This window comes from Symsagittifera roscoffensis, chromosome 1, assembly GCF_963678635.1.
Source record: "Symsagittifera roscoffensis chromosome 1, txSymRosc1.1, whole genome shotgun sequence".
In the NCBI taxonomy this organism is placed as follows: Eukaryota; Metazoa; Xenacoelomorpha; order Acoela; family Convolutidae; genus Symsagittifera; species Symsagittifera roscoffensis.
Genome location: NC_087062.1, coordinates 89,211,978 through 89,234,465, shown reverse-complemented (window position 1 = coordinate 89,234,465; position 22,488 = coordinate 89,211,978). Strand labels below are relative to the sequence as shown.

The window sequence follows — 22,488 nt, the reverse complement described above, 5'->3', positions numbered from 1 at the left end:
GAATCGTATTGGAATCAGAAAAAAATCTGATAGAATAAAGGATCGAACGTCACAGCACTTTTTACGTTGGTATCTTGAAGAAATTATGTGGCACGATAGATATGGACGTATCAACAACTTTCTGTAATCATATCTTTTATTTTCTGCTGTCTAGTCTGAAATGTAAAATTTTCCAATCAACTATTTTAGTTACTGGGGGAGGGGGGAGAGAGAAATTCTTCGTTTTTAAACTCCTGTTAACTTAAAAAGATACTAAACCTCTAACTTTAAAATGTGAAGCGAAAAACACAATTGTTACCATACCAGCCACTTGGCATACTCAATTATTTTGAGAAAGTTATGTGTGAGAAACTAATGGAACCTGATCTAAACTACATTTTATTATTGGATAAATTAGATATTTTACCACTGTAAAATATTTAATATTAACCAATCATAGTCCATCTAACTAACAACCCACTTATTTGCAAGTGCTGAAATTACTTGTAAATTCAGCACCAGAGAGATTTGAATTTAACTTAGAAATTAGTTACCTCTCCAAGAGAACTTCAGCAGTCGCAATAAGCCAGTATACTCTAGATCTATTGAGCCTAACAGAGGCTAGTTAAACACCCTGAGACTAGTAGATATAAGAGTAATATTAGGATCGGTATTAGACTAAGAAGTTGCACGAATCTATCCGGCCGAAAATAAGATAGCGTGACGAGCAGACGGTGTAACCTATCCGAAATTACTCTATGAGTTAACCTCAAGGACCTAACTCATCTGGTGCGACCGTAAATCTCGAATAAAAACCTTAATAGCTTAGAATTAACCAAATATAGATTAGAAAATAGACAAAACATTTCAAACTGTTACACGACAAAAACTTAATTGAAATGTCTCTACGACTCAATAGATCAGAGCCGCTATTCCGCACAATACGAGAACTACCCGGCCGGTATTGGAAAAAAACCTCGAACAAGAGACGATATACGACTAAGTAGAAACTTACCATTTAGTTTTATGGTTGTACGGCAAAACCCAACCCAAACGTTTATATTTAGAATCTTAATAGCAATGAATTTAGATTTTCATTTGTAAACATAAAACCCTTAAAGCAAATCTTCAATGATTATTTCAGGCGCTAAATAAAATTACTATTATAAAATAACGATTGATAAAAAGATCTCAAATCAATCCCTCAACTTCTGCAGTACTATATAAAACGTTTTGAAAAATGTTTATTGAAAACAAAAACAAAAATTAGTAGCATGAAAATAAACTGTTAGTATATATCAATCATCCTGTTGTTCCAGCTTCATCACCTAAACATAACAGCCATCATAGGCCAACTAACATCATCAAAAACTAAAATCTTTTACCAAATAAATTTAAACTATTTTAAACTTAATTTTATTTAATCTTAAGCCAGATCATCAAGGCTTTCCTTGGATCTAAATAAATTTTCTATTGTATCAATTTTAAATTCTGATCTTCAAGGCTTATCCTTGGATCAAAAAGAACAATTTTGTTCTCCCCCACCCACTTATCAAGTGTCTAACGACCTCAAACGTCGATTCACTACCCAACCTTTTCAAAAGACCCAGGACTGTTAGAAATTTTTAATAACACTAACCATTCAAATTAGGCTAAACAGTGAAGAACTTCGGTTATTCATCCTTCACTTAAACCCTCCTCTTACCTGACCCAGGATAAATCTTAAACTTAGTAAGTTTAAAATTGTATCTAACGAATTATTTGCGTTCTAATTATACCTGATTCTTGTGGATCGATTTACTATTCTCCAACCCTTGAACACAATGACTACCCCTAAGTAAGATTAAGTAAGTTAACACCTTAACTTAGACTAGCCACGAGAAAGTAAAAAACGATTCTGCGGAATCGATATACCTTTCTCTCCAACCCTGAACAAAAAGACCCAGATTAAACTAACCAAAAAATCGTGAGGAATAACAGTCTAGGAAAATAAAAATCACTAGTAATTTCTTGCATCCCTCATCCTAAACCTTATGTCATTAAAAAACTTAGGAAATAAACAAAAAATCGTTTTACACAATTGTGAAATAGACAAGCAAAAATTCGATCTTGTAATAACCTCACATTTACAAACATTTGGATACATTCCAACAAAACGACAAACAATAAAAAGAAAAAATATAAGTAAACAAAGACAATTAACACAAAAGAGATTTTCAAAAAAAAGAAATGCATTTTCCGAATCAGAAGCCAATAGTTTAGACGCACTATTCAAATTAAAAGAATCAATAAATAAAAATTGCCCCATCCATGATCAGTTATATTTTTCCGATTCAGAAACTACTTCAAACTCATCAAAAAGAGGAAAAAGAAGAAAAAAAAAGCAATATGAACACAAACCAGTACATCTATACAATTGGAATCAACCAATTAGACATATTGGTAATTATATATTAACAGTCATCAAACGAAAAAATGAGCAACACTCAGAGTGACAAGAGTCCAGATGAAGAAGCAGTTTTTCCCTTTATTATAAATTCACTCAGTGATAGAGGACAAACACGATTTTGTAAAAGCTTACTCGTAAATTTGTTTGAACCAGGAATCAGTCCATGTAAAGCTGAATTCCCGGATATAAAAATCAAAAGACAAATTATAGAACATTATTTGAAAGACATATGTATCCTAACACAACAATACGGAATCTACACCATAGAATTCAGCACACTACGAACAATTCATGGTAAATATGTAATCCAAACAGACGATATTGATTTAGAATTTTCAAAAGTTTTCAGAATATATCAAAAGCATACAATATCAAAATTCACAGAGAGCAAACTCAATATTCACCAACAAAATTTTTGCAGTAATATATAGTTATATATCTATATTAGAAAAAACAGAAGCTCAAAGTACATCACCAGCCCAAACATCCAAACATACAAAAGTAAGAAACGAAATCACCGCATTTTCAACATTTTTTAACATAATCCGTGAAAATTTCACCAATAATGATGTCTCACAAAACACTAAACATGATCTACAAAAAATACTAGCATGGTTTACAATTGATTACTTTACACATAATATCGACTTAATTGGACAAGCAAGAAAAACCTTTAGACCCCAAAGTAGCAATGACGACAATGTCATTGCAGAACAATCAGATTACGTTTGGGACCCTGAATGCTCTCATCCAGCATTTTTAAATCTCAAGTCAAGCAATAAGTACAATATCTTTTCACAAAGACTATGTAAAAGTAATACCATTAATGATTGACACAACACCATTAAATTATAATACATTTTTACGTGATACACGAAGTAACAGCTTAATATCAACAGTCATACATAATGAAAACCTCAATGGAACTAGAAATCTTACACAGCAAGATATTCAAACACCATCACACTTCATAAATGAAGAAATAGTCCAAACAACAGTAACAACTACACAACAAAATATTTCACCAATACGTCCAAATCTCACAACACCAAAAAATACAAATACATCACTACCACAAGTAACCTTACAATCGACCGTTAAACCTTCGGTTGCACCAAAATATTCACATATGGACTATCAGACATATAGACCTTTGACATAGCCGTCAAAAACACGGAAAACATTCACAAGAAACACTTTTGTAGAACACAATTATGATTATGTACATCAATCAAAAACAAATCAACCCCCCCGAAAAAATACACAAAACCTAAACCACGTATGTTCTCACTATTGGAAATTTCCAAATGCATCGAGTAATTCAGTAATTTTTCAAGAAAACCCACATCCTCCACAGGATTATAGTGAAAATTGCCCATTTTTTCAACAAAATAAGAATAAACAACAAACACCTTATAACACAAATTACTTGTCATCTGATGATGATGATTACTATTAACCAGATATTTTTTCACCATATACTCAAGAATATCGCACACAGAGACCGCGACAATCTCAATCATCCCAAAATATTAAAATTTACCCACAAAATCCAACAGATATGCAGAATCAACAACCAATGCATATACAAAACCAATTTAACGCACAATCTTTTTAACCTATACAACCACAAAACCCAATATCTATGCATTCTTACCAACCGACTCAAATGCAAAAAGAAATACCGCTCCCATTTTACCTCCAGCAACATGAAATAACAAAAAATCAACTTACAAACTTCTCACAAATGCCAAATGCCGCAGAATCACTACAGATGACTATGAATCCATACCTCATGGGTGGATCGCCAATAACATCTAATAAACCACTAATGGTATTCACAGGAACAGACCCTGAATATTCTGTAGAAGATTATTTATATGCAGTCACAGCAAATTTAATTTTAAAAATAGGAACCGAACCAATTAATACATTACTCCATCAAAATTGGATACATAGACGAACAGCGTTAACACAAACAACACTAGATGGCGCAGCCCAAAAATGCTTTTCAGTACTACCCAGAGAAATAAAATCAGATTGGAAAAGATTCACACAAGAATTTCCAAAAATGTTTGATTCTGAAAGAAACAAACAACATCAAAGAGTTTTATGCAACGAAATTCGCAGTTTACCAAATGAAAAAATTAAACAATTAGCAGTTCGAATCAAAACACTAGTTCGAAAAGCATATTCACTCAATACACATGATTACAAAAACACAAAAATGACAGAAATTTTAATGATGACCTTAACACCTCAATTAAGGAAAACAGCTATAAAAAAGAGAGCATCTCATCCTTCCTCAACTCGAGAACCAGATTTAGATTTTAGAAAACTAGTAGATAAACTAGAACAAGCAGAAATCACAATGAAACTCGAAGAAACAGAAAATTTAAAAGTACAGTATGTTAATCGGATCGAAACAAATACTACACATATAAATAACATAAAAGGATCAGATACTGAACTGATTTAAAAAATCACTGAAACATTAAACATCTATGAAAAGAACCCAAACTTTAAAGGCAAACCATCTTTTAAAAAAAGGTGTAATTATTGCCGACGATACGGACACAGTATTGCCGAATGTAGACAAAAACAACAAGACAATTAGAATAAACCTCAAAAGCACAAAGAACCAAATAAGTCATTCATATCAATATATGAAAATAGATCAAAACCTACCAAACAAAAAAATATGTAGTAATAATAGTTCAGGATAACCACTTCCAGGCAACTCAAATTATTCAAGAAATCAATCACCATATAACTCTAGTTATAGAGGTAGATCGCCCGAGCAAAGAAATTCACGAAATTTCTCACAAAAGTGATATAGTCGATCGAATAGCCAAAATAACCAAAATAGAAATAACACTACATTTTATTATTGGATAAATTAGATATTTTACCACTGTAAAACATTTAATATTAACCAATCATTGTCCATCTAACTAACAACCCACTTATTTGTAAGAGCTGAAATTACTTGTAATTTCAGCACCAGAGAGATTTGAATTTAACTTAGAAAATAGTTACCTCTCCAAGAGAACTTCAGCAGTCGCAATAAGCCAGTATACTCTAGATCTATTGAGCCTAGCAGAGACTAGCTAAACACCCTGAGACTAGTAGATATAAGAGTAAGATTATGATCGGTATTAGACTAAGAAGTTGCACGAATCTATCCGGTCGAAAATAAGATAGCAAGACGAGCAGACGGTGTACACTATCCGAAATTACTCTATGAGTTAACCTCAAGGACCTAACTCATCTGGTGCGACCGTAAGTCTCGAATAAAGACCTTAATAGCTTAGAATTAACCAAATATAGATTAGAAAAGAGACAAAACATTTCAAACTGTTACACGACATTAACTTAATTGAAATGTCTCTACGACTCAATAGATCAGAGCCGCTATTCCGCACAATTTGAGAACTACCCGGCCGGTATTGGAAAAAGACCTCGGACAAGAGACGACATACGACTACATAGAAACTTACCATTTAGTTTCATGGTTGTACGGCAAAAGCCAACACAAACTTTTATGTTTAGAATCTTATTAGCAATGAATTTAGATTTTCATTTGCAAACATAAAACCCTTAAAGCAAATCTTCAATGATTATTTCAGGCGCTAAATAAAATTACTATTATAAAATAACGATTGATAAAAAGATCTCAAATCAATCCCTCAACTTCTGCAGTACTATATGAAAAATGTTTATTGAAAACAAAAATTAGTAGCATGAAAATAAATTGTTAGTATATATAAATCATCCTGTTGTTCCAGCTTCATCACCTAAACATAACAGCCATCATAGGCCAACTAACATCATCAAAAACTAAAATCTTTTACCAAATAAATTTAAACCATTTTAAACTTAATTTTATTTAATCTTAAACCAGATCATCAAGGCTTTCCTTGGATCTAAATAAATTTTCTATTTTAACAATTTTAAATTCTGATCATCAAGGCTTATCCTTGGATCAAAAAGAACAATTTTGTTCTCCCCCACCCACTTATCAAGTGTCTAACGACCTCAAACGTCGATTCACTACCCAACCTTTTCAAAAGACCCAGGACTGTTAGAAATTTTTAAAAACACTAACCATTCAAATTAGGCTTAACAGTGAAGAACTTCGGTTATTCATCCTTCACTTAAACCCTCCTCTTACCTGACCCAGGATAAATCTTAAACTTAGTAAGTTTAAAATAGTATCTAACGAAATATTTGCGTTCTAATTATACCTGATTCTTGTGGATCGATTTACTATTCTCCAACCCTTGAACACAATCACTACCCCTAAGTAAGATTAAGTAAGTTAACACCTTAACTTAGACTAGCCACGAGAAAGTAAAAAATCATTCTCCAGAATCGATATACCTTTCTCTCCAACCCTGAACAAAAAGACCCAGGTTAAGTTAACCAAAAAATCGTAAGGACTAACAGTCTAGGAAAATAAAAATCACTAATAATTTCTTGCATAGCTCATCCTAAACCTTATGTCATTAAAAAACTTAGGAAATAAACAAACAATCGTTTTACACAATTGTGAAATAGACAATCAAAGATACGATCTTGTAATAACCCCACATTTACAAATATTTGGATACATTCCAACAAAACGACAAACAGTAAAAAGAAAACATATAAGTAAACAAAAACAAATAACACGAAAGAGATTTTCAAAAAATACAAATGCATTTTCCGAATCAGAAGCCAGTAGTCTAGACGCACTATTCAAATTAAAGGAATCAATAAATAAAAATTGCCCCATCCATAATCAGTTATATTTTTCCGATTCAGAAACAACTTCAAACTCATCAAAAAGAGGAATAAGAAGAAAAAAAAAAGCAATATAAACACAAACCAGTACATCTATACAATTGGAATCAACCAATTAGACATATTGATAATTATATATTAACAGTCATCAAACGAAAAAATGAGCAACACTCAGAGTGACGAGAGTCCAGATGAAGAAGCAGTTTTTCCCTTTATTATAAATTCACTCAGTGATAGAGGACAAACACGATTTTGTAAAAACTTACTCGTAAATTTGTTTGAACTAGGAATCAGTCCATGTAAAGCAAAATTCCGGGATATAAAAATCAAAAGACAAATTATAGAACATTATTTGAAAGACATATGTATCCTAACACAACAATTCGGAATCTACACCATAGAATTCAGCACACTACGAACAATTCATGGTAAATATGTAATCCAAACAGACAATATTGATTTAGAATTTTCAAAAGTTTTCACAGAATATATCAAAAGCATACAATATCAAAATTCACAGAGAGCAAACTCAATATTCAACAACGAAATTTTTGCAGTAATATATAGTTATATATCTATATTAGAAAAAACAGAAGCTCAAAGTACATCACCAGCCCAAACATCCAAAAGTAAGAAACGAAATCACCGCATTTTCAACATTTTTAAACATAATCCGTGAAAATTTCACCAATAATGATGTCTCACAAAACACTAAACATGATCTACAAAAAATAATAGCATGGTTTACAATTGATTACTTTACACATAATATCGACTTAATTGGACAAGCAAGAAAAACCTTTAGACCCCAAAGTAGCAATGACGACAATGTCATTGCAGAAAAATCAAATTACGTTTGGGACCCTGAATGGTCTCATCCAGCATTTTTAAATTTCCCAGCGGATATCTCAAGTCAAGCAATAAGTACAATATCTTTTCACAAAGATTATGTAAAAGTAATACCATTAATGATTGACACAACACCAATAAATTATAATACATTTTTACCTGATACACGAAATAACAGCTTAAATTCAACAGTCATACATAATGAAAACCTCAATGGAACTAGAAATCTTACACAGCAAGGTATTCAAACACCATCACACTTCATAAATGAAGAAATAGTCCAAACAACAGTAACAACTACACAACAAAATATTTCACCAATATGTCCAAATCTCACAACACCAAAAAAAACAAATACATCACTACCACAACTAACCTTACAATCGACCGTTAAACCTTCGGTTGCACCAAAATATTCACATATGGACTGTCAGACATACAGACTAATGACAAAACCGTCAAAAACACGGAAAACATTCACAAGAAACACTTTTGCAGAACACAATTATAATTATGTACATCAATCAAAACAAATCAACCCCCTCGAAAAAATACACAAAACCTAAACCACGTATGTTCTCACTATTGGAAATTTCCAAATACATCGAGTAATTCAGTAAATTTTCAAGAAAACCCACATCCTCCACAGGATTATAGTGAAAATTGCCCATTTTTTCAACAAAATAAGAATAAACAACAAACACCTTATAACACAAATTACTTGTCATCTGATGATGATGATTACTATCAACTAGATATTTTTGCACCATATACTCAAGAATATCGCACACAGAGACCGCGACAATCTCAATCATCCCAAAATATTAAAATTTACCCACAAAATCCAAGATATGAAGAATCAACAACCAATGCATATACAAAACCAATTTAACGCACAATATTTTTAACCTATACAACCACAAAACCCAATATCTATGCATTCTTACCAACCGACTCAAATGCAAAAATAAATACCGCTCCCATATTACCTCCAGCAACATGAAATATTAAAAAATGCCAAAACTTCTCACAAATGCCAAATGCCGCAGAATCACTACAGATGACTATGAATCCATACCTCATGGGTGGATCGTCAATAACATCTAATAAACCACTAATGGTTTTCACAGGAACAGACCCTGAATATTCTGTAGAAGATTATTCATATGCAGTCACAGCAAATTTAATTTTAAATATAGGAACAGAACCAATTAATACATTACTCCATCAAAGTTGGATACATAGACGAACAGCGTTAACACAAACAACACTAGATGGCGCAGCCCAAAAATGCTTTTCAGTACTACCCAGAGAAATAAAATCAGATTGGAAAAGATTCACACAAGAATTTCCAAAAATGTTTGATTCTGAAAGAAACAAACAACATCAAAGAGTTTTATGCAACGAAATTCGCAGTTTACTAAATGAAAAAATTAAACAATTAGCAGTTCGAATCAAAACACTAGTTCGAAAAGCATATTCACTCAATACACATGATTACAAAAACACAAAAATGACAGAAATTTTAATGATGACCTTAACACCTCAATTAAGGAAAACAGCTATAAAAAAGAGAGCATCTCATCCTTCCTCAACTCGAGAACCAGATTTAGATTTTAGAAAACTAGTAGATAAACTAGAACAAGCAGAAATCACAATGAAACTCGAAGAAACAGAAAATTTAAAAGTACAGTATGTTAATCGGATCGAAACAAATACTACACATATAAATAACATAAAAGGATCAGATACTGAACTGATTTAAAAAATCACTGAAACATTAAACATCTATGAAAAGAACCCAAACTTTAAAGGCAAACCATCTTTTAAAAAAAGGTGTAATTATTGCCGACGATACGGACACAGTATTGCCGAATGTAGACAAAAACAACAAGACAATCAGAATAAACCTCAAAAGCACAAAGAACCAAATAAGTCATTCATATCAATATATGAAAATAGATCAAAACCTACCAAACAAAAAAATATATAGTTCAGGATAACCACTTCCAGGCAACTCAAATTATTCAAGAAATCAATCACCATATAACTCTAGTTATAGAGGTAGATCGCCCGAAGAAAGAAATTCACGAAATTTCTCACAAAAGAGATATAGTCGATCGAATAGCTTAAATAACCAAAATAGAAACAACTATTCACGATCGAATTCAAACACAACAGAATTTGTTTCTGCATCCAGTTCCCATTCAAACCCAAGGAATAGACACTATTCCAATAAAAGATCACGAAACTCATCATACAACAGAAATAGAAACTATTCAAACAATAGGAATAGAAGTTATTCTAACAATCGAAATCAGAACTATCCAAACAACAGATCGCGAAATAATTCACAAAATCGAAACTCAAGTTACAACAATAGATACAGAAATTATTCCCAGTCACCCCATAGGAACAATAACCGTTACCCCGATTCTAAACATCGATACAGAAGTAACACACCAAAGCATCAAAGACACATCAATCAAGTGCAAACAAATGAAGAAACAACTTCAGACTCCCCAGGTATTGATGACACAGAAAATAACGAATTACAATTAAACCACATTAATTGTGAATCAACAGATACTGAAAGTGATACAGATAACACCATCTCAGTAAATATGATAACAGTCGAAAACGACTATGAACCTATCATATATGAACAACCCTTTAGTTCACACATATACAAAAACCAATTGGAACTTCTCCATAATTATTATACCACACCCATTAATAATAATACACAACCTATACAAGAAATAAACGAAATTAACACTGTAATTAAACCTGATCAAAAAGATGTAGTACAATGCTTAAACACAAAACATTTTTATCAAATTGTTTCTGCATCCAGTCTGAATACCTTCATCAACCCTGTTATCATTCTAAAGGTGAATCACTAAAAATAGTTTTAGACGCTAGATATCTCAATTCACTAATTGACGAATCAAAATGCAGTTGGCCTATTGAACCAATACAAGTTATCTTAACAAAGATAAATGGTAAATACTTCACACCCGCAGATATAAATAGTGCTTATAATCAAATGCCACTAGATGAACAATCACGACGATTAACACAATTTGTTATTGGAAATCAACAACACGAATTTAATCGATTGTTCTATGGAATATCCATAGGACCAGCAGCTTTTTCAGCTTTCATGAGTAAATTTTTTCGACCACCAGTATTCAAGAAAAATGCAATCACATATTTAGATGATGTTTTCATGCAATCACAAACTAAAGACGAAATGTTTACAGTTTTGGAACAGTATCATAAAATACTTCAGAACGAAAATCTGAAAGCAGCCCCCGATAAATCACATTTTTTCTTAGCACGCGTTAAATTGTTAGGACATAAAATTGAACGAAATATTATCACCCCATTAAAATCACGCATTGACGCCATTCAAAAACTTCAGCCACTTACAAATAAAAAGAAAATCCAAGAATTCCTTGGAATGTTAAATTTCTTAAGTAAATATGTTTCCAAAATGCAATTATACTTAAGACCTTTTTATAACATCCTCAGACAACAAAAATAATTTTGAATGGACCACTGAACATCAAACACGATTTGAAGAAATTAAAAAACTTTTAACTGAACAAATTTCAAACACAATTCCAGATCCAAATCAACCATTCTATTCAATGTGCGATGCTTCAAACTTTGGCATCGGCGCAGCATTGCTACAATCACATAGTGGAACAAATAAAATGAACCTTATATCAGCAAATTCACAATTATTCACACAAGCAGAGCTACGACTCTCTACTCTAATGAGAGAATGTACAGCTATAATTTACACACTTACAGAATACGAATTTTTGATACTTGGATCAAAACACCCAACAGTTCTCTTCACAGATCATAAACCAATTATATTTCTTTTCACACAAAAATCAAATCCAAATCATAGAGTTTATAGATTTCAATTAATTTTAATGAAATTCCCAAACTTGCATATAGTTTGGACAGCAGGAAAAAACCTTGCATTACCAGACATATTAAGTAGAAATACGCCACTTGAACTACTTACACAAAAAAACTACAGTTGAAATACCAAAAAATATTAAGTTCTATCTCGCAAAAGATGAAACATCACCCCGATTAGAATGCATACGCAGTAAAAACTGACATTGATCAATCACAAATAAATAAACTACAACATTTTCCACTCTACTTAGATTGCCAAAATAGTCACTATGAAGTTGATTTATTTTAAACTATGAAGTTGATATTATTTTAAACCATTTCCATACTCACAATGGATAAAAAACAATACTCAACAAAAGAAAATAAAACAACAACCGCATGAAGAAGACCTTTTTCCATTAATTGAAAAACAGAATTTGACCGGTAAAATAAATTCATCAGGACCACAAACAAATGATTCAAAATACGCAATAAATCAAGTTTTTGACCTCCATGACCCAATTGATACAATTCCCCTATCAAAACAAGAAATTGACATTTTTTTTCTCCCACCAACAGAAAAAATTAAACTTGAACTTTTAAAACAATATCAAAATTTCGACCCAGTAATTAGACAACTAAAATCATGGCACGAATAAAAAACAAAGCCAGCAAAAGCTGATACCACAATTTTGGGAAACAAAACACTCCTCCGATATTTCCGAAAGTTTAATGGCACAACAATCAAGGAAAATACAGATCTTTTAGAATATCAATTAAATGATTCTAAAGTTCCCTGTCTTCCTTTAAGTATGAAACTAATAGCATTTAACATCTCCCATACACAAAATACAAAAGGACACTCAGGATCAGAAAAAACATACTCCAACTTCACACAAAATTTTTATTTTCCAAACGCACTAATTTGGATAAAATTATTATGCAATGATTGCATAATATGTCAATTGAACAAACCTTATCCAAATCAAAAACAAATAGCACAGAAACAATATTTTAAAGGACAAAGTTTATATTTCAACCCTCGCATTTCATTCGACACCAAAGGACCAATTTCATCAACTTCTGAAGGGAACTCCTACATTATGGTCATTGTTGGTGCATTCACACACTATGTAGCACTCAACCCAGTACCACATTGTAATGCTTATTATGCTTACACAACACTTTACGAACACTGGATAGCTAAATTTGAATTACCCGAAATCCTAGTTACAGACAACGGTACAGAAATTATTAATAATGAAATTATCACGCTATGCCACTTATATAACATTAAACAAAAACCACGTACATCTCATGCACCTTGGACAAACGGTTTAGTCGAAGGTATGAACCGTTCATTACAAGAATATCTCAGATGAATCATTAATGGAAATGATACACGATACACAGAATGGTCAGCAGATGTAAAATTATTTCCCTTATCATATGATTCACAAATCACGACAACTTTAGGAATGTCAGCATATGAAATAGTTTTTAATCAAAAGCCACGAAAACCAATTATGTTCACAGCAAATGCCCATAAAAATGCACAAGGTTATTGTCAACCAAACAAAGATTCAATTTGTTATAACCTACCCTTACACACACATGATGAAGATCATTTTCGTCACCCACAAATTCTCAAATTAGCCTCCGGCACACACACCGAATGGATTTTAAATAGAGATTAAAAAAAAACAAGGAAATTTACCAAAAAGTAACAAAGAAATTGTTACAAAGGCAAAACATTAACAGCCAAATCAATTCACGCTTTATGCCAGCCACAGATTTAAAAATTGGAACATTTGTCTCAAAACCTAATTTTAATACACAAAAAGGAATCTCTAAAAAATTACAACCACTTCGAAAAGGACTATACCAAATAATTGCCAAACCCACTGACGTAACATACAAACTCACAGATTCAACCAAAAAAGAAATTGTTCAACATCGTAACAATCTATTACCTTACTACCCGAAAGAATACGCATTACACGAATTAACTCAATTATATTCTTTTACAGGTTTAAACGTTATTCAAAACCATACACATACAGAACAAGAAACAAATGTACAGGACGACGTTCATCATAAACAAAATCAAAAACAAAACACAACTCATAAAAAAACAATAACGCCAGACCCAAAAATACCTTAAAAACAAAGAAAAAACAGGAAATTATAGAAAAAATTTTACCACAAGAACAAATGGAAAAATCAGAACACAGAGAATCATCACGACTTAGAAATCAATCACGTAAAAATTACAAAACATTCATCCCACAATCTAAAATATTAAAGAAAATTGAATTTCAAAAACAACTTTGATAATTTGTACACCTCTAAATCATTTTGAACTTTCACATTTTCAAGATAACATGCTGAAAAATAAGCAACAATTCTAGTTCAAATTCAGCCAATAGAATTCACTCCGAACTTTCCCAAATCATTGACAACATTCACAGGTACGATAATTCAAAGTCTATTTAAATGATACGAATAACTTTTAGTAGAACAGATATTTTTTTATTATTCGTAATTTTCATCACATTTTTATCATCCCTAATTTTGACAATGTGCAAATGTGTAAACAAGGCAATAGTCACATTCGCCTTAGCAACAATCCTTTCAATTCTTTTCATCGAAGAGTATTACAATAAACATAAATCTTCCCACTAGAAAAAGATCAATCGGACACATTTCCAAAATTGCTAACCAACCACCACAAAATCAGTCTTCACCGACATCTTCCCAAGAAAACCCAGTCATACCCACAACTACCCATAACCCCCAAACATCCACACGAATTTCTTTTCAAGATAACCCGTACACTTTTGAAGAACGACACGCTCGCTTATCTGAACCACTAGAACCAGTTCAGCGACAAGCATCCCTAAGTGAACCAACATATAATTTGTACCCCACATTACCACAAGACTTAAATCGAATAAGACATATTAGTCAAAATCAAAATACAGTTGAAATAAATAGACATATTATACATCCACGAAGAAATAGAAATTTTCAAACCCCCAGCGTTCGTTTTGATATACCCCAATCACCAACATCAACTACTTCAGAAATTTCAAGTAGTACATTACCAGAAACTCCCACACTCCTTTCACAACATAGCACTTCAAGTATACCCTCAGATTACTTAGGTTCAACACCAACATCTGAACAAATACGTGAAAATCCTTTTAACCCCACAATCCCACCGAACGACTACCATATTGGGCAACACACTCATATACACAAGGTGAACCAAACATAGTAAATGAACCAATAGATATTTCTACTGATACAACAGTATCATCGTTATCAGAAACATTATCACTCCCGTCAACACCATCATTAAGTCAAATCTCACCGACACTTTTCCCTTTAAATTTCCCAAACAACCTCGACGCTAGATATCGAGAACAATCATCATCAAATATCCCTTTACGACTAGATTGGATGGAATACTTTCGTAGCACCTCCCCCATTATTTGGACATCAAGAAAGTAACCGACTCCACAGTTGGGCACTCAATAGATTACAATATAGACAAGATATCCACGAAGATATTCGAGAACATAATATTCAAATACTCCAACAAAATAGTCTCCAATAAAAATTTGAAATCACCATCAGACTTAATAACATTGTTCAACACCCCTACCCATTAAATCCACCAAATATAACAGCTCAATCGCTACCACCATCATTTATAACAACTGAAGTAATATATAAATACGATAGATATACAAAAAACACAATTGGTTACATAACATTTTATAACCCATACTCCGGATTATCATACACATGTATATTCTAAAAATATTAACATTTCAACACATCTTTTTCCTAATATTTTCCGACCAAAACACAAATCCTTCTCCTCGCAAAGGACCCCAGGATTTATTAGTAACACACTATGATTGTGAAGAAAACGAACAAAAAAACACTACACAAATATGCAATAAATCAAGTAACACAATGCGAAACAGAACCACAAGCTGTGGAAACTACAAATGTAATAGCAACATTGTATTCAAAAGCCCGAGCAACAACAGTCAAAGGATATAAAATTACAGCAACATTTTCCGAAAAGAAAGTACATTGTTCACAAGTTTCCAACGGAAATAAAAACCGACTTGATCACGAATCATTTTACCAAATTAATATAGAACGGATCTAAATCCCGATGATTGTAAGAACGAATTACTCAGACTAAAAATCACAAGAAATCAAAACACAGACAGAAAAGTAGTAAATTTTCAAGTCTTTGCCGATTCTGTACATCAAGCAGAACTTGAACGATACCAAGGACATATTAAATTAGACGAAAAATACCCATATAATGCCGCACACGGACGATTAACTTATGATATACACGATAAACACTGGATACCACACATTAGAATAAATAATCCTTCAAAGTGCAAAGCAGACACAAAAAATAAAGGATATCAAGAAATAATGTTTTTTGATCGGAAAATACAACTTGAAAAATTGAACTCACACGAGATTTAACTGATAACACCATGATCTATTAAGGAATTAGATTACCCTGCAAAAATGATCAAGGTTATTGTGACCCTACAACAAGGTCCCAAGCAACAATTGTTTGGTTTCCCGAAGATATATGCACAACATTTCAAGTAGCAAAAATACACGCTCGAACGATAAAATTTCATGAAAAATATTTTATTGAATCAAATCCATACGAACAAGTGAACCCGTCTCGTAAACAAAGCACTGATTTTAAAAACAATCATGATATAGAAAATAAATTAACACGTTTTCAAGTCTATCAAGAAACAGAATTTGCATGTAAATATAGCAATCCACTTTATAAAACACAATACTCTGAAATACTTGTCGAATACGAAAAAGGTTTCGACATGACCACTGGAAAAATAAAATTTGACCCTCATGCCACAAGTCATCCTATTAACGAAGGAACATCATACGTCCCAGTAAACTTTTATAAAAGCATAGGTCAAAGTGGCGGAAAACTAAAACCATACGACAGTAAAAGCACACGTTTACAAGAACTGTCACTAATGAATAGCACCTACTTTGGTAATATTCATTATGATATCCACTTGGACATGAAATTAGACTACACAATTAGTAGAATTTTCCAAGAAACGTCACTTTCTGAATTAGAAACACTTCATCAACTATGCGAATTGGAAAGAACACAAATCCTACAATCACTCGCACTAGCAGTACTAAAAATACCTTACGCAGGATACTTATTATCAGGAAACAGATCAAATTTTCTTGACTATGAAGGCAACATATTATGGTTTTAAACTTGCACCAAAAAAGTATCATCATTATATGTTTTTGAAGATGAACGTTGTTATAAAAGAATCCCCATATTCTATAAAAATAAAGGATTTTATGTTTAATGTTTAATTTTATAGGATTTTTTTTCTCACTGTTAAAAGGAATCTATAACACATGTGCTATCCACACACAAGTAAGTACATTTTGGACACTATACAACGACAATCAATCGACCAGAACTTAAGAAAACTTGCCGAAACCGCAGGATTTGCAGACATTTATACACAAGACTACAGCGGATACTTTAAGGATATTAAAGATTACATATATTTGAACGGTGAAAAATACAGACCACAAGATATTTCACCCATAAATATTTTTAGTTTTGTCACTTTAAAAAACGAAATTCTCGCCTTTCTAGGATGGCCCTATTACATCTTAGAAAAATTAACTATCTTATACGCTATGTTTAATTTTATAGGATTTTTTTTCTCATTGTTAAAAGGAATCTATAACACATGTGCTATCCACACACAAGTAAACCGCCAAGCAAGTGTAGCACGTATACTATTTGCAGGATTTTTTGGAATTTTTTCATCATCAATCAATAAAATACTTCTAGATGCACAAATAAAGGAATATAATACAAAAATATCCACAAGACAAAACACATACGACGAAGAACATAATAATATAGAAATAAAACCTACCGCACCACAGTTACCACCCTTACCACAAAACCATCCATTATCATTAGTTCCCCGTAATTTCCGAAACCTGGCAATCACAAATAATCCAAATTCTACACCAAATACAACACAAAGTCCCATCCAACACATAATGACGCATCATTCACAAAATGATAATACATATGAACAAATTATCGAACAACCTCACACCACCACCTTTCAGTCTCAAAATAATTATTTTTTTAGCCCACGATGAGCCGACAACTTGGATCCCTCCATCGCTCAAATTCCCACCCAGCCAACCTCCAAACTCAAATCCCAATTACCCCACTTTTTGCTTTCCCGCCACCCGATTCTCCAATTATTAATATACCATCAAGCATGAATTCTGATACTAACTCAGATATTTCAGTTTTTCATACTATCTCACAATTTACTCACTACAATTATACTAACCCCCTTTGCCTACCATTAGCTAACACTACTGAAAATATGGAAAAAAAACAAAAATATACTATATAGACTCACCACATCATTAACACCTCGACAATTTACTTACGTTGGATATAAAAAGTTATTAAAAACATTCACCGCACCCCGAGCTAACGATTTTTCAATAGAATACTACGATCATAATATTATCCGTCCTAACCAAGATCAATTTTTAGATGAAGATCGCTTCACAAACCCGCAACTAACCAAAATTTTTTTTATTAAAACACCATATGTATTTACATTTAATATTTTTGATAAAAAGCATGATCATATTATTTCAGAAGCACCAGTTGATATACAAGCATATGAAAGCTTCTATGATAAATTTCAGTTATTTTCACTAACTTTTCACTTTCTTTCACCACAGGAACGCGATTTGCACTGTTCCCACGATATATGAAAAAATTGCTTATCGTACAATTTCATAGTATGGAAAGAATACTTATCACACAATTCCATAGTACAAAAAAATGCCCTTGCTATTTTCATAAAATTTTTGCAATAAAAATTATGGCAAAAGGCTTGTTATTTAATTGTAGCAGGGGCGGATTTAGGGTGGGGGGCGGACGCTCCCTCTCTCAGAGATTCGACCCCTGCCGACCCAAAGAGTCCCCCTTTGTACTATTCTGAGATATCCATTTTTGGTTAGACCCTAAAAATTTTCTAATGGTGCCTTTGGTGCCAAAATAACTTTGAGGGGGGAACGCGCGCCGAGAAAACGCGATTTTTTTTTGGTCAAAATTTTCCAAAAATTGCTCAAAGACACCTTTTTTGGCCTGTTTGTTCAAAATTTTGGCTGCGGCGCAGAATATTTGGCCAAAACATGGTCTTTGTAGTGCTTTGGGAGAGGTCAAAAAGCCAATCTGGTCGACCTAAAAATAAGGTCGACAAAATCTTCCAAACTTTTTTGAACATCCGCCCCCTCTCGAGAAAATCCTAGATCCGCCCCTGAAATGCAGAAAGTGGCAAAAATGCTTATTATAAAATTCCATTGTATGGAAAAAATGCTGACTTTGCTCTTTTCATACAATTTTTTCAGTCCATGAAAATGTATGAAACTGTATGATAAAATTTTTTCATAGCATGCAATTGGAAATTGTACAATATGCAATTTTTGTCAACCCGGGTTCCTAAATGTCTCTTTTTTGTACCATACGACTAATTTTAAAAAATCCAGGCTATTTGGCTATTAAAATTTGGCTTTTATAATAATTTGGCAATTAAAATAAGTTGTACTTCACAATCTACGGGCAAATATCCGACGGTTAATTCTCGACACCAACAAAACTTTTTAGAGACTTTTTGTCTGCAGCTCGAATTAGATTTAGTACCCCATGATCCATGAGGGTTTCTCCATTCTAAATAGCTCGAAACCGCTCAATTTTGAAAATTCCCCCGCTTACTAAAGTTTAAATACATGCCTAAAAATAAGCTTTTGAAAAAACAGTTAGGTATAAAAATCATTAATTTGGACAACACATACGGTTTTCCGGAAGAAAAGAATTTAATTGAAAAAATAGGAACCTCAACATGAAACTTGATTAATGAAATTGATTGTATTTTTTTTGCAGGGTGGGGGGGGGGTGGGTACGAGAGTAAAACGCGACTAGATTCAAAACACCTTGCAAAACACTTTTAAACACCATCAAAACTATTGTATATAAAAAAAATTATTCGTTATATGATATGTGTGGTACCATAACTGATATAATAAAATTTTGACACAAATCGAGTATATCATGATCTCAAACTGAAATACAAAATATGAAGCATAAAGTGTTGTAAGTTGATCAAAAACCGCTTCCTAGATCGAGAGTTGCCGGTTTATCATCCTCAAAATGTTAAGTATGATTGGATTTCACACCGCAGAAAATAAAATTTTTCGTCGTTTTTGCGGCTTTAAGAAATAGTTCTCATGGTCTTAGGAAACCAGAATTTTCTGCATTAATTTGATTTTTTTTCCAAAATATTGGTTTGACGTTTGACAACTCTCCGACTATAGTCAATGTCAACTAAGAGCGAAGATCAATGACCTTCAAAGCTTTAATTGTTCAAATCCAGCGTTTTTGAATCTAATTATATTTTGACGATTTTCTGACCCTTTTTCATGATTTAGTTTCAGCTAGAAAATTGAAAAATTTTGGCAAATGAACAATTATTGAACTACGCTTCGATTTGTTGAACGAAATTGAAATTGCGCCCACAAGTAGATCTCAACTATAACTAATGGGTCTTTTCGGTTATAACCCCGAGTGGCATTTAATTGTTTATTTGACTCGCTTTCAATTTCAACTCAAAATTTGAGTTGCCAAATTTATCCATTTAGGGAGAGGGGGATTATAACCGAAAATACCCTAACTAATTCCAACGAGTAAAGTAGGTCAGTCAATATGAGTTTGAATTCAGGAGGCAGATGGAGAAAGGGGAGGGGGGTTTGGTTATATTTCAGGGTGGCGGTCTACTTCTTGGGGGAGATGATGCCCTCGAGCTGTTGTTTGAGCTGCTGGTTGGTCCTCTTCAGGAACTGGATCTCCTCCGAGTGCTTCTTCTCTTCCACTTGACGTCTCTCCGCCTCCCGCTTCTCGATCGCCTCACACTTTGCCTTCAACTCGTTCACCTATTCAAACAGAGAAATTTGGTCCATGTTAAGTAATGCAATAAAGTTAATTTTTAAAATAGTTTGATACACTTTATCCGACCTCATTAGAATTCTCTTTGCTGTTTCTAAAATTGCCTAACCGAAGTAAAAATTTATGAGAGCAGTTATTAAATCTCTGTAAGAATCGATTATAAGAAAATAAAAAATGACTGATACAGTTGCTAAAAAATTGAGCCCGTCAAAACCAAAAAATTGGTGTTTTGTTTTGCACGTCTGAGGCAAAAATCTTGTTGAAGTATTTATGAAGTAAGCATTAAGAAGTCTAACCTGTCGTTCCAAGTCTCGCTTCTCCTGCTCCAACTCTTCAATTCGTTTCTCCATGTCCGACTTTCCCTGTTCCGCCATGAGAGCCTTGCGCATCCCGAACGCCACACTCGACTCGTACAGAGTCTGGTACGCCTTGATCGTCATGTTGATCTCGTCTCGAACTCTTAGGAGTAGCAGACCTCGCTCGGAACAGTTGATAGTCACCTGTCGGATTAGCTCGTCAAAACACTGCGAGTAGAGCTCACGACGCACAGGGCAAATTCCGGTTTCCCTGGCCTGTCTTTGCTGCAGTTTAGTGTCAAGTTGTTCCTGCAAATTGACGACGTCCAGACGAGTTGCAGGAGTACTGGACACTTGTTGGATCCACAACTGGTTATTCTCTTGCCACTCTTTTGGAGGCAGAATTGTGTTCAGGATCTCCTCTGTCTGCTGTTGTTTAGAGTCTGGAACCTGGCCTTTGAGGCCGGATCCGGCAGACGGTACTGGGCCCCCATTGGTGGGAATTTGAGGTGTGGTTTTCAGCTGAGTCGACTTGGGCGATTTCTTGTCGTTGTTTCGGCTGACAAGAACCGGGTTGTCGTATCTGACTAAACTGCTGTTGGGAGGAATCATTGCGAAAGCAAATCAAATCTGAAAATGAAATCAAATAGAAACAAGAAAAATATTCAATCTAAAAAACAAAATTTATCTAATAACTTGGAGAGCTGTTTTTAAATTTTAAATGCGATTGAATTTTTAAATATCAAGATTGGATCTGAATATTCAATCCATTTGAGAGATCTTTTAATGTTTTGGTAGATGATTCTACACTGGAAATCGTCGCGTTTACGTATTGTGCATCAAATGAAGCATATGCAATGACGACGTCGAACAACAAACATAGTCTTTTTTAACCGTCGATGACTTTAAAACAATGGTAAGACTCAATTAAGTAAGAAGTCATGAAAAACCAAGTAGATAATTTGGGCTTCCTGCAAGATAGTTTCTGAAACCAAGAAAGAAGTGTCGATACTGACTAAGAAAGAGGCAAAATACTATCCTCAGTTTGGGAAATTGAGTCATAGTATTTGTGTTCCTCATCGAAAACAATCACGAGACATTTAAAC

The 22,488-nt window shown here is 33.2% G+C and overlaps 1 protein-coding gene across 1 annotated transcript; it reads right to left on the bottom strand.

Moving 5' to 3' along the window:
• Positions 1-20,110: 20,110 nt before the first annotated feature.
• Positions 20,111-22,009, bottom strand: LOC134851832 (33 kDa inner dynein arm light chain, axonemal-like). The gene is made up of 2 exons (XM_063868089.1): positions 21,383-22,009; positions 20,111-21,073 (listed from the first exon to the last, which is right to left on the bottom strand). Exons 1-2 carry the CDS (start codon positions 21,992-21,994, stop codon positions 20,915-20,917), a joined length of 771 nt encoding a protein of 256 aa, XP_063724159.1. The 5' UTR covers positions 21,995-22,009; the 3' UTR covers positions 20,111-20,914.
• Between the last annotated feature and the right edge of the window lie 479 nt (positions 22,010-22,488).